The 13,594-nt window shown below is 34.5% G+C and overlaps 1 protein-coding gene and 1 long non-coding RNA gene across 8 annotated transcripts; both read right to left on the reverse strand.

The window, feature by feature from the left end:
- Window positions 1–2,175: 2,175 nt before the first annotated feature.
- Window positions 2,176–5,236, reverse strand: LOC145129126 (uncharacterized). Of its 7 annotated transcripts, XR_013717308.1 has the most exons (9): window positions 5,052–5,234; window positions 4,803–4,888; window positions 4,462–4,564; window positions 4,138–4,331; window positions 3,937–4,045; window positions 3,768–3,864; window positions 3,530–3,595; window positions 2,691–2,771; window positions 2,176–2,318 (listed from the first exon to the last, which is right to left on the reverse strand). It is a non-coding gene; the product is annotated as an uncharacterized LOC145129126 (long non-coding RNA). The 7 variants fall into 7 exon arrangements; XR_013717306.1 differs by lacking the exon at window positions 3,937–4,045 and having other exon boundaries at window positions 3,530–3,598; window positions 5,052–5,236; XR_013717310.1 differs by having other exon boundaries at window positions 3,768–4,045; window positions 4,744–4,888; window positions 5,052–5,236.
- A 1,276-nt stretch (window positions 5,237–6,512) lies between these two features.
- Window positions 6,513–12,779, reverse strand: LOC145131439 (uncharacterized). The gene is made up of 7 exons (XM_079066119.1): window positions 12,521–12,779; window positions 11,201–11,716; window positions 8,133–8,225; window positions 7,937–8,017; window positions 7,796–7,843; window positions 7,277–7,687; window positions 6,513–7,157 (listed from the first exon to the last, which is right to left on the reverse strand). Exons 1-7 carry the CDS (start codon window positions 12,777–12,779, stop codon window positions 6,544–6,546), a joined length of 2,022 nt encoding a protein of 673 aa, XP_078922245.1. The 3' UTR covers window positions 6,513–6,543.
- Window positions 12,780–13,594: the final 815 nt, after the last annotated feature.

Genomic DNA, 13,594 nt, shown 5'->3' on the forward strand with positions numbered 1-13,594 from the left:
CCATGGAACCCTTTCTAGATTCTAGATCTGAGATATAAGTCACTTGGGACGTCCTAACCCCAAGGACCAAGGTTCTTGACCCAAAACTTTCATAATATGGAGATAACTAGATCTAAGAGAAGAATGATCAAGTTGGAAGCTTGATTACCAGAATATGCAGTAAATGAAGTGTAGCTCCTGGATCTACTTCTTCCCCTTTGAGTCTTCAATCTTCTACTTCCTCTACAAACTTCACAATGCACAAAAACACTCAAAAATGGCAAGAACTAGGTCAAGATCACTTATGGCGGATTAGGGTTTCGATAATAGGCTTTGGAGGCGATGAAGGTCGGGGTGGAGGCCAGATATGATGCTTAAATAGGGTGCAAACCCTGAAAATTAGGGTTTCCTCCTGATGGACCTACTCGCCGAGTCCAGGCTCGGACTCGTCGAGTAGACCATTTAAATCCCGCGACCAAGCTGGCATCTACTCGACGAGTTAGGGCTACCAACTCGTCGAGTAGCTATTACAAAATGAATACTTTAATAATTTAAATACGTACCAGGAACAGGGGCATTACAAAATAGGTTCATATCCCCATCATTGTAAATTGCTAGATTTATGTGAGAGCTCAAAGTGAGATACTATTGAGGGGGAGTGAGCCAAAAGGAAAGAGGGAGGGTGGTGGGGTGTGGTGGTAAGGTTGACACATTGGTCAACTTGAGCTGCTTGCCCAAGCCACTAACATGTAATCATAAATATTATAAATAATAATTTTATTATATTTAATAATTTTATTAATAGAAATTTGGGGTTGGGTTGTTGATAGTGATAACAAATTATTTAATAAAAAATTGGTTTGGTTTGAGTTGTCCGGTGTGTGTGAAAAAATTGGGTTATATAGGTAGAAATATAATGTAGTTGTTTAAAAGTACGTTGCAATTTCTTGCTTAATGCTTAAAAGTTGGTTTACAATTTCTGTTCAAAATGTACCTTTTGTGGAGCTTTTAAAAGTACATTGCTACATCTGTCCAAAGAAAATACCTAAAATTTCTCCATATCAACAACATAAGGGAAGGTTGATTTTATGCATCAATAAAATCCAACTTCAACTATCTAGCAAATAAATATGACACCTAATTGTTTCTTGTTCATTCCCAACCTCAAACACCAACATAGTTAACTTTGAAAGGTTCAATTGGTGCTACTGGAACATCCAAATGTCCAACTTTAATCACAATCGCACCCTCAAACTCAATACATACAACAATTTATATATGAGTGGTATGATATTCACAAGTCAAAACATCCATTTGGAAGTAATAGGAACAAGCAATGTACTTTTAATGAGCACCTGGACATATATTAAAATATTTTTTTATGTGAACCTGGATATCATTTGGAAGAAAATAATCAAAATATCAACACACTTCTAAACATTAAGCAATAAATAACAACATAGTTTTAAACCAATTTTACACAATTTAAAATAATTTGTTACACTTCTTAGTAGCTTTACGGGAAATAAGTAGCATGTATGCAATAAAAGGTTAGTTAGGGGGTAATGTGCACTACAAGAAAGTTTTGATATAGCTACTGAAAAGTTCCATAGCAAAAAGATGAAATTCCGTAGCTAAACCTAAATAGCTACGGAATTTGCAACACAATTTCTCGGTGGGATTCTTCCATAGGTATATTTCTTGTAGCAAAATGTTTAACTACGCAAGTATAGTTATGTACCAATTTTGCTACGATCATTGCTACGACGTCTATTCCGTAATAATGCATTTTGTAGTAAATTCCATAGCTTACGATTTTGTAGCAAAATCCGTAGTTAAAGGTTCCGTAGAAAATACCTTAGCTATAGCTAAAGGTTCCGTAACAAATTCCATAGCCAAAGGTTCCGTAGCAAATTTCATAGCTATACTTTTTCGTTGCAAATCTGTATCTATGTGTTCCATTGCAAGTTCTGTAGCTAAAGGGTTCCATAGCTATCTGTTTCGTACCAAATTTCATAGCTATATGTTTCGTAGCAAATTCCGTAGCCATGCATTTTGTAACAAAAAAAATTATGTAGCCGCTTTTCATAACAATATCCAAAAAATCTAATTATTCAATTATAATATTTGTACCTATGTATAAAAAATACAATTAATATAAATTCAATAATTACAATAATTTTAATAGAATACATCCAAAATTTAACCTCATATAAAATTAAAAGTAGCTAAACACATCAAGAAATATTACATATTGACTAGTAAAAAAAACATACCCTAAGATGGACATACATGATGTAATAAAATTCAAAAACTTTAGACAAGAGATCTTCTTGGAACTGTATATAATTGTTGAAGGAAGAAATTATTAGTGTATAACCCAAACTATTTTTCATCAAGCACGACACACAAAATATATAAGTTTGATGCACAACTTAATAACCTAACATTTCCAATTAATAAGAAATTCAAGAATTTGTGGATCAAAATCAATCTCACTAATATGTTCTAATAATTGCTAACCATCATATGCAAATTTGAAAATTAAATATCCATTATAGGATCTCTTTTTAGACAATCCATATCATGTTATTTTACAACTTCAATGGAGTTAAGGAAAGTTTTTTTAAGGCTTCAAACCTAAAACATTATAATGCAAAATAAAGAAATTTTGATAACCTTAAGACATCAAATGAATAACATGAAAATACCTTTAGTTTCTAGAAAGCAAGTGCAGTCAACATTGTGCAACCACTTGCAGGTCCAATAATGCTAAGTGTTTCCAGCATCCGCTTTTTCCATTGTCATCATATACAAAAAAAAATGAAATTAAAATAAAAACAATTATCAGCCTCAAAGTAGTACAAAAAACATATATAAAGACATATATACATATACATAAACCATACAAAATTCTATTAATGATAATTTGACATGTCTTCGTGCATAGATTTTCTGCTCCAACTCCTCACACAATCATCTTGGAATGACAAGCTTAATTATAATACTAAATAGAAAATATTAATTGAGTATCCTTGCATCAACATGATCCTTCTCTTTCTCCTAATGAATTAACTCGAGAACCCAACAAAGAGAACCCAACAAAGATTGAATCCTCTAAATTCACTTGCAACAATTTTAGACCTTTAATTTCACTTCAATGCATGAGTTCTATGAATTCATAAGAATCAAGGGTTTACAAGGTATGTCGTGACCCAAAGAAAAATTTTAGACTGTTCAGAAATACATTCCCCAAATTCTTTTTAGTTAACATTTGTTATGTAAAATGTTGTTGCTCTTTTACTTAATGGACTTAATGAGAACATGACTTAAACCCTTAAGTTATATATGAGTGTTTGCTTCCTTTTGACTTAGTAAGAAAGAACAACTTAATAGAAATGAGTATTTTCTCATTAAGTCATAGCTTTTTCCCTTCCATTTTCACAAATAATTTAAATATCATTTATCAAGACACACATACTAGGGAAAAAGTATAGCCTATAATTTTACCCATTGTTACATATCTAACAAGAAGTGAGAACCACCATACCTGCATGTAACCATTTCGTCACCAATGATGTTAAAAGATAAAGCCCAAACTGTGATGGTTGTCTCACTGCTAGTCATTATAGTAAAATTTTAGTAGATTACAATAAAAGCAGAAAGGACATCCATTAGACAACAAAAGGATAAAGGTGATAGTTTTATGGTTTTACCAACTAAGATACATTGTATATAATAAAAAAAAATTAATCAACAAAATAAAGAAGATAGTTTTACGGTTTTACCCAATAAGATACGATCCAACATAGTAAAAACTAGATAGATAAGTATCAATGCATCCTCTTCAGCAGCGTACAAGATCCTCAGTATCGCATCAATAATCTGGAAAAAAAGTGAGTTGCCATAAAACAAACTTGATTTTATTGAGGTGCGTGAAAAATAGACAATACAGACAAGTTTGAGATATTAGAATATTGGCACAGGATTTCAATATCTTAAGCTTTGCAAAGTAGAAATCACTTTCTTTTTCACGACTATCCATTGTTATCTTCAACTCTATGATCTACATAATGAATAGTGATAGAAAGTAATTATGTGAGTCTGTAAGTGTTGGATATTTTGGATTTAATGTTTCTATGAGTGTGACCATGGTACCTGTTGATCATATACAAAGACACTTGGAGCTGAAGAGGGTTTATAGGTCTTGATAGGTGGAGTTGTTGAGTGTGCAGAAGGTGGATCACATCTTTCGGAGGTGTAATGCTTCATTGTGTTGGTGAAGATTTATTGGGATCTTGCTTACATCTTTGCCACCTTTTCAAGACTCTCTTCTTTCATTAGGGCTATAACTATAGCAGGAAACAGAAGCAGGTAATTAACAACATTAACTAGTTATCCGATTTTGATTCATGTGTTACTCGAATTGAAAAGGACTCGTATAATAGTTAATGGTAGGATTAGGAGTCAGTAAGAACTTACTTGTGATGGCTACCCGCTAATAGAATTATAATATCTCCTCATCCAGGGATTGAATTCCAAATTATCTAGCATCCTTCCTTTCACTAACTTGCTCACTACAATGCTATGTAGCATAAATTAGTTACTAATAAGATTCCATATACATAAAAAAAACTAGTACATTCTATTCATAGAATTAAAAATATTTAAATATACACTAAGAATTTCAAGAACAAAGTGTTCAGCATTGTATTGAATTCGAGAATCATAAACACAAGTGGCGGAAGCATAAAGTGGGAGAACCTTTGTAATTTCCAGTTTGTTGAATACAAATCGAAGAACCTTATAGTTGTGAATCATACCATACTATGTCTTAGCTTCAAATCTGACCTTGTGCACCAGGACGTGCCTTCTCGATTAGCTGACAACGAGCTACACCAGAGCACACCTACAAGAATCGGATATGTTCAAATCACTAGATTTTAGTGATTCAAAGCACACATAATTCACGATCTAAACCGAAACTACATCTAGAGTTGATAATACAAATCATGGCTAAAACAATCAGATTTTTATCTATTCTAGAATAGAGAAAAAAGGATGGAACATACCTAGCGATTCACAGAGCAAGCGGCGCAGGGAAAACCAAACAAGAGAAGTGAGAGGATCTCCCCGAACGACAAAGAGGATGTCACATCCCAAGAACTCAGAGTAAAGTCCGGTCGATTATGGCGTAAAGTGGAGACACGTGGGAATAAGCGACTACTTTTAGGGAAACTAAGTGGAATACACCGTGAATTACCTTGTGTTTCCCTCTTTTATAAAAGAAATTGACGTAGCTAATTTTTTATATTTACTAGGGAAAAATGTTTCCATAGCTAGTTGACTATGGAATGTTCCGTAGCCAAGTAGTTACCGATTATTATTCTGTAATTATTTTATAAATTCGAAAACAAGTTGCATAAATAACTACGGTAAACTTTTTTGTAACAAGTTTCATAGCAAATTATCTACAAAATTTTATTGTGTAGCAAATTGCCATTGGAAAATAGTTGCGGAATTTAATTCCGTAGTCAACTAGCTATGGATTTTGATTACGTAGTCAATTTTGTAGGCAAGTAGCTATGAATATGGATTTGGTAATAAGTTTCGTAGTGAACTTGCTACAAACGATGATCTCGTAAAATATTTCGTAGTAAAATAGCTACGGATTTTGTTTCCGTGGCAACTTTCGGTAGCAATTAAGGATTTAGCTACGAAAATGAAATCTGTAGCCATTTCCGTAGCAAAATAACTACATTCAACCATTGTATAGCATATTGTGTAGTATAATTAGCTATGATTTTCATTTCATAGCACTTTCCGTAGCTAATGAGGATTTAACTATGGAACGCAATTTTGTATCGATTTCCATAGCAAAGTAGCTATGATAAGCCATTTTGTCGGTAGTATAATAGCTACGGATTTTGATTCCGTAACAACTTTCCGTAGCTATTTAGGATTTTTCTTGTACCGGTGGTAACTCTCCTAGTTAGGTTATGCTTAAATAGAAGTTTGGGTTGAGTCGGTCATTATCTTCGAATTTATTCAATTAGAGGGACAACCTATGGGAGAGCATTCAGCTTCTTGAAAGCCAAAAACGTCTTTGTTATTTTTATGATTTCCATTCAATCCTTTGATTCAAAGCCTTTTCTATCTGTTCTTAATTCTAGGGTACAAAATATTTTTAGGAGCACATGCACACCATTTGGATATATTTTAAAATAATTTTTACGAGCATCTAGACACCATTTGGAAGAAATAGCAACGTATTTTTTAAACATTAATCCATTAACAATTTTATGTAACTTCTTTGGAAAAACATAGCAACACACTTTTTTAAAAATATATCATATTTTAGAAATGTGTTATCAAAGGATGCAAAAGCACATATAACCAAACATGTGTCATATTTCATCCTCTAATTATTGGTCCTTACTCCTTAGGTTAGGGAAGTATTGTTATTGAGGATTAAGAACTTTATACAATAAGTATGTCAGCCATATACTCATCCTATTTGTGGATGTTTTTTGTTTATGAACATTCATAGTCTGATAAAATAAATTAATATAAAGGATAATATGTTTGCTTATCACCAAAAATACTACCACCATATGTAGTACTCATCAACTCTATGACAAGAGGGAACTGCAGGGTCACAAAAGAAGTAATTGGTAGGCATGTCAGCACAGCTATAGGAATAAGAATCCTTGAGTTGCTTTGGCCAAATACAAGGTATAACGTTGCAGCAAAAGCTACTATCATGGCTGTGGTTGAGATGAACAAGGTGGCCAAACCAATTATCAACTTTGTAGGCAACTTGAAGAGAAAGTCTTGTTCAGCGAAACGTGCAGTGAGAATCGACAAAAACATTAACAATGAGGTAACAGCTGAGAATAATGATATGGCATCTGATATTGCAAATATTGTGAAGGCAGTGTGGTTGGTAAACATTGGTATCCCACCTTCCTGCTTGTTTCCTCCTGACACTGTGATAGCTGCTGCAAACACAATGGTGATGATTAATGCAGCTATAATCGTGTAGGACTCTGCAGTGGACTTCATCCATTTTTGTCCCTCAATCACCAACTCCTTGTGTTCTCTAGTAAATATTGTTTGTGGTGTTTCGTTGAAAGAGTTCTTTTGTATGATGCTTAGAGGACAAATGAATCTTTCCACTTCCTACAAGATTACAATATGTTACATATACTTGATAAATACTTATGGCGTGTAACTATCAGGTATATATGTCAATTTTGAATGATTGAGATTTATACCTTAAACCATTATAGTTCACGTTGTATTTGTAAAGCTTCCCCCGATATAAGATTCAGCTTGTTGTTAGGTGCCAATCTTGCAGCTAGATGCAATAGGTTATTCCCCGAAGAGTCTTTAATTGTTCGACATATATTCATATATTGGCTCATCCAATATAGTAGGTTGTAAACCTTTTCTGAGCGATTTATCACAGCATACTGAATAATGTTGTGACCATCTTCGTTGGCACTCCAAATTGCATTAGGGAAGTGATACATAATTTTTTCTACAAACTCATATGCATTTTGTCTACTGGCTTCAAGAATCGGATTTGTGTAATAGTGATGGTAAGAGCTGAAGTGGTTTTTTTCCCTTATCAACATAGATACCTCCGAAAACAGGCATATAGCATCTTCATAATTTTTATGTCCCTCTTTAAAGAATAGATACACTGCAACATAGACCCAAATTTTGAGCATCTCAAATAAAGAGATAAACCCTTTTTGTTTCTCTCTTTTGTTTTTAATAATACAATTATGGTACTTGTTGATCATCTTACCTAACATCACAGGGATAAGCAGGAAAGGCATAAGGATGCAGGCAGTCACTGCATTACGGATAGAATGATGATCATGGGGTTAATAATAGAATGTGCAACCAACAAGTTAAGAGTTCAAGAAAAGATAAACTCACGACCTACCAAAAAAGATTGGGATGCATATCAACCTCAAAACCGATCTGCCATAAATAATATAATTGCAAGGGGTTGTGAAATACTCATCTACCCACACAAGTATATCAGTCGCTTCAATATAAAAAGTGGTGTTCAGGAAGATTGTCAGGGAAGTTTTATAAATAATTTGACAATGTAGAATCAAGATAAAAAAACAACAAACCTTTAAGCTTGGGAGGGAAATTTTGAGCTATAGCCATCAACACAGCATCAGTATGCAATGTTTTGTAATGCTTTAACAGTTCTCTTGCAAAGCCTACATATTTTCCAAAGTCAATCGCATCAATTATATAAGTGGGTAGGTTTTCTACTAAATGTCGACACTTACTGTGACAACCGTCAAATTTCGCTCAAGTCAAAGTCAAACAAAGTCAACAAGTCAAACCGGTCAACTCCATTAACCCTTGTATGTTAGGGTTTACATTATACAATTCGCTATTTCAATGAGAAAACATCATTTGAAAAATTCATGTGTTTGATTTTCCTTAGCCTTAACAGTGCTAAACAACAAACCAAAGCGATAAAACACTATTGCACAATCATCGGGATTGTGTAAGACACTAAATCATGGCTTAACGGGGTTTATGGACCTTTCGTTGCGAAGCCGGACACTCAAAAAGATCACAAACGAAACCTCTCACAATCTCTTTCACTCAACCTCTCTCTATTAAAATCTCTCCCAAATCTCTCCCGAATCTCTCCCAAATCTCTCTCAAAAGTTCCTTTAATTTTTTGTAATCATTCGGGCCATCCTGACCCTTAACTGGGTCAAAAACCACTTGAAACGGGGTAAAAACGGGTAAAATAGGCTTAAGGACCCAAAACTGAAGCTTCAGGACCGAAGTCCCTGTCATAAAGGAAGACGACACACATTTATCTGTCGTAACCTTACGACTCGCGTGTTGATGACACGCAATGAGTATCAAGGAAGCCCCTGTCATAAAAGAAGACGACATGCATGTTTGCGTGTCATAATTTTTCCGGTTTTTCGACTACGACTTCGTTTTAACTCCGTTTTTCATTATTTTAACGTGGGATTTTCACCCAAAACTTTATTTTATAAACTAAGGCCCCAAAATATATAAATCTCCAGGGTTTTTAGAAAAATGTATTAAAAGAATTGGTGGTTGGACTAATTATTGAGGGAATATTTGCTTTTCCTTATTTTATGACAAAAGCAAGCCACCACCACCTCACTCTATGATCATCCACTCTTTCCCACTACTCCTTGTCACCTTAGTGGACCTTTACACCCAATCTCCAGCTCTTCCCATGTTCTAAGAGCTGGAGGATTGATCCTCTCTCCTCATTCTCCATAAAGTTCTTTCATTCTATACTTAGCAACCAAAGGACACTCTCCAAAATTCTCTCATCTTTTCTCTCAATTTCAAGAACTTCAAGGCTTTCTCCAGGGATTTCTTCCTTCAATTAGTAAGTATCTTCATCATTCACATAATTATTAAACTCCATTCTACTCAAATCATTGATATCTTACACAAATTCCATCTTATTCGGTGTTAGATTCTCGAATCATCAAGACATCTTCTTAGTGTTCTTGGGTTGAACACTTCCTCTATCTCACTTTCATCTACTGAAATCACATAAGGTGAGTTCATACCCCTACATTTACATGTTTTTCTTAAGTTTTAAGGGGGGAATACAAGTAAAATCATCAAGAACACAATTAAACTTTTTCTAACAGATTACATCAGAAAAGATGGACGTTAATCATGGACTGTTTTGGTCAACTTAAATATTTTAGTTTTCAAAACTGTTCCAGGTGCAAGTAGTTCAAACTCTTAGCTTTAAAATGGCTACTTGCACATCTCCATATGATTTTTCTACAATTTATGGTGATTTTTACAAAACTGCCTGTCATTTCAGAGGCAAACCCGGACCAGTCTGTGATTATGAACATTTTCACCTCTGTTAGAGATCACTAAAAATCATGGTAAAATTTACGAACAAACTAGACTCATATTCCAAACTCTCAAAATTTGCGGATTTGGATTTAGAGCTTTGATGATTTTTTAATAAATTTTCTAAGAACAGTAACAGAAATTGTTTTTCAACGAAAAGTTGCTGTTAATTTCATTTCACCTTGTAACATGTTGAGCAAGGTGTATATCTTTATGTGATTATATGTTATTGCAATATATGACATTTTATCTTAATATTTAGACACACATCAGTTTACAAATGGATTTGGTCATATAAAATATAAAGAATAACAAGTGATTATAATCAAAGTACAATCGATACATTCAAACATTTAATAAACTATTTTGAATATAGTTTGCATACATTACCACGTACTACCCTTGGTTGATAAACTATAATAGGTATAGTTTATGATACATTACATAACAAATACATTTAAAAAGGGTACATTTATACAAATGATATTTTCATTAAGCAAGGTACGGCCATACGGTACCAAGTTTTCATAACACGTAATTCCGTTAATGACTTTGTGAGACATTTACTTCAAATTACCATTAAGTCCTGTATTGTAACCAGAGTCTCCTTGAGGGAGAGCGTGATACTTGTGTATAGATCTATATTGGGTTTGACAAACCCACACCTAAGCTGCATGCAACAGCTAGACCGGCAGGTCTGGGGTGACAAATGTCATAACATTTCCGACGCCTGAAGAACGTCGTTTCAGGCCAACTAGGTCATAGCATGGTTATAATAACTCACATAAAGTATTAATAAACGTTGGAATTTACGGGAACTTCATTAAAATTTAATGAGTTTATGTCGATTTAAACTTGCATTGTTTTACTATAAATATGACAAATTACTTGTACATTTCGGTCTTTGGGTTTTAAGACTACATTTACACATTAAGGAAAATATTGGATTTTCTAACACAAATACTACTTTCACAAACGAAAGGCTTTTAATAATACCAAACAAAAGCTTATGAACTCACCAACCTTTGTGTTGACACTTTTTCAAACAACTTGTATTCTCAGGAAATCATTAAACAGGTAATCAAGTGCTTTTGAGGATGGGACGCTAAGGCGTCTACTATTTCATATTTTGTCAACATATTGTAATTGATTCGTAAACATGTAATTCATACAATGATGTAACTTTTTCAATTATATATATGTTGGTTGTGTTTGCTTGAATTACTATTACAATTGTTGTTATGATACTACACATGAAGTCCTCCACCCCCGGACGTTTCCGCCATCCTTGGTTTGGGGGTGTGACACTTACCAAAATCTTTAGAGGAAATAACAGTAACTAGAAGGTCATCACCAGTTTTGCCAGAAAATAGAGCATCCTTCTGTATATCATCAGTAAGAGTATTGATACATTGCAACAGATGTCGGGCTGTTTGGGTATGCATATTAGAAAGAGCCAAGGCTAGTGGTGTCTGACCCTCCTTGTCCTTGACCAACAACAAATCTGGGTCCCTTGCCATCAATATGTCAGCAGTTTCAGTGTTGCCACTAATGGCAGCGACATGAAGCAGCGTGCTTCCATCTGAAATTCTTATATTCGTTAGCTGTGTGTTCTCAGGTATCTTTTCCAACAATTTCTCTAAGAATTCTCGGCCTTGGGAAGTACCAACTGCTGCATGGAGCGCGGTGTTGCCATTATTGGTGATTTTGTCCGTCACTGTAACCTTTTCCTGCCTCAGTATGTCTTCGACCCCATTCCAATAACCAGCTTCGGTATAATTGTATAATCTGTCGAGAATCTTTGCTTTGTCTTTATCTTGTAGTGTATCTATATTTGCATGTTTGTTATGAAGGTAAGAACTACAAGATAGAAAAATATGTGCTTGTGATCTAATCTAATCTAATTTAATCTAATAAAACAAAGGAAAATGACTTACAACCCCGACGAAGTTTCCAAACTGTTCAAAAAACCTTAATCATGTTTTATTTGTTCAAGAAAACCCAACGAACTTAACATTTTGTCTAAAAAAGCCGAACAAACTTTCCAAACCGTTTAAAAAACGTCAATCATGTTTTGTCTTTTCAAAAAGTTAAGTTCTTTGGGCTTTATTGAAGAGACAAAACATGATTGAGGTTTTTTGAACCGTCTTTTCAAAAAGTTAAGTTCTTTGGGTTTTATTGAACAGACAAAACATGATTGAGGTTTTTTGAACGGTTTGGAAACTTCATTGGTCTTATAAATCATTTTCCCGATACGGTAATAAGCCACGTCATCTGTTTCTCTTCTTTGACTTCCATAGAATTGAACAAAAGTGTAACTTCGTTGGGCTTTTTAAAACAAAATGTTAAGTTCGTTGGTTTTCTTAATAGACAAAAACAATTAAAGATTTTAAATGAGGATGAAAATAAAAACTTTGTTTGTATCGACACTTTTATCAATTTTGTATACTTTGTATCTATTTTACCTTGTTTCTATAGACAAGTGTTTGGCTGACTCAATCTTTTTAGTGATTATATTATACAATATATTAAAAGCTATACATGTCTTATATCATATTATAATTACGAGTGCTATATGATTTGGATGACCAACTCAAATAAAAGATAGATAAACAAAAAAAGTTTTTTCTACCTTCAACTACTAGCAGTTCAGGTGGAATACCAACAGGAGCGTACATAGTGTGGAGTTCATCCCATGCATCTTTTCCATTGAAATCAGTTGCATTTCTCTGTTGATGGAGACGATCCAAAACATACCCTAGTGTTGGTTTAGAGAGAGAACCAAAAATCCAACCCTTCACAAGGGCATCTGATCTTCTCCACAGCCTGTAGTGAGTTTGATGGTCACCCACTTTTTCCTTCCCTGAAATACTAATGGGTTGAGGGCACATGTGTTGGGAACCGGACCGGGTACACGCAGCGGAAACACACTATCACACACACACAAACTCACGAAAATAAAGCAAGAAGAACACAAGGATTTTACGTGGTTCAGATTCGGTGCAAATCCTACGTCCACGGGCTGCAACTAGAGAATTTTATTAAAACTCACAAGATAACAATTGGCTTGACACTCTACACTTGATGTTCTCTCAAGTTTTGCACACCAAATATGCAAAACATACATGCATATATATAGGTGAATGTTTGCCATGTGAAAACAGAAAGAGTTGTAACCAATTTAAAGTCTACCAACTTCAAGTTTGAACATGTTGAATGCATCACTTATTTTCCAACTTTCAGTTTGAATTTGATTCTTTTATTTCACATGCATAGCCACATGTTTTCAACCTTTCATATTTTACCTAACAATCTCCCACTTGAAAGTTTGAACAACATGGTCCGTCTCTGTCATCCAACTCCAGTAATCTTAAAACAACCAAGTCTTCCAAGCCTCCAGTTCCTAAGAACAAGCTAAACTTAGTCCCATTTCTCTAATTGCAGCCGCCCCTCATCTTCAAGTACTAGAAGGGCCAGTTGAAGCTCCCACTAGCTCCAAATCAGTCGTGGCTAATCCCACCACCGACTCATCCTCTGTCTCAACCGGTTTGGACACTCCACCAGATCCAGAGATACACCGAGGACCACTAACACTCTCCAAACTTTGCAAACTTCCAACAAGAGAGAATTTTCCAGTCTTAGTCTTCAAAACCCAACGGCTCTTTGTAATTGTACCCGGAACACACCCCGTGCTCCCACTGTCACA

This window comes from Lactuca virosa, chromosome 8, assembly GCF_052849685.1.
Source record: "Lactuca virosa cultivar CGN04683 chromosome 8, Lactuca_virosa_CGN04683_v6, whole genome shotgun sequence".
Taxonomy (NCBI): domain Eukaryota; kingdom Viridiplantae; phylum Streptophyta; class Magnoliopsida; order Asterales; family Asteraceae; genus Lactuca; species Lactuca virosa.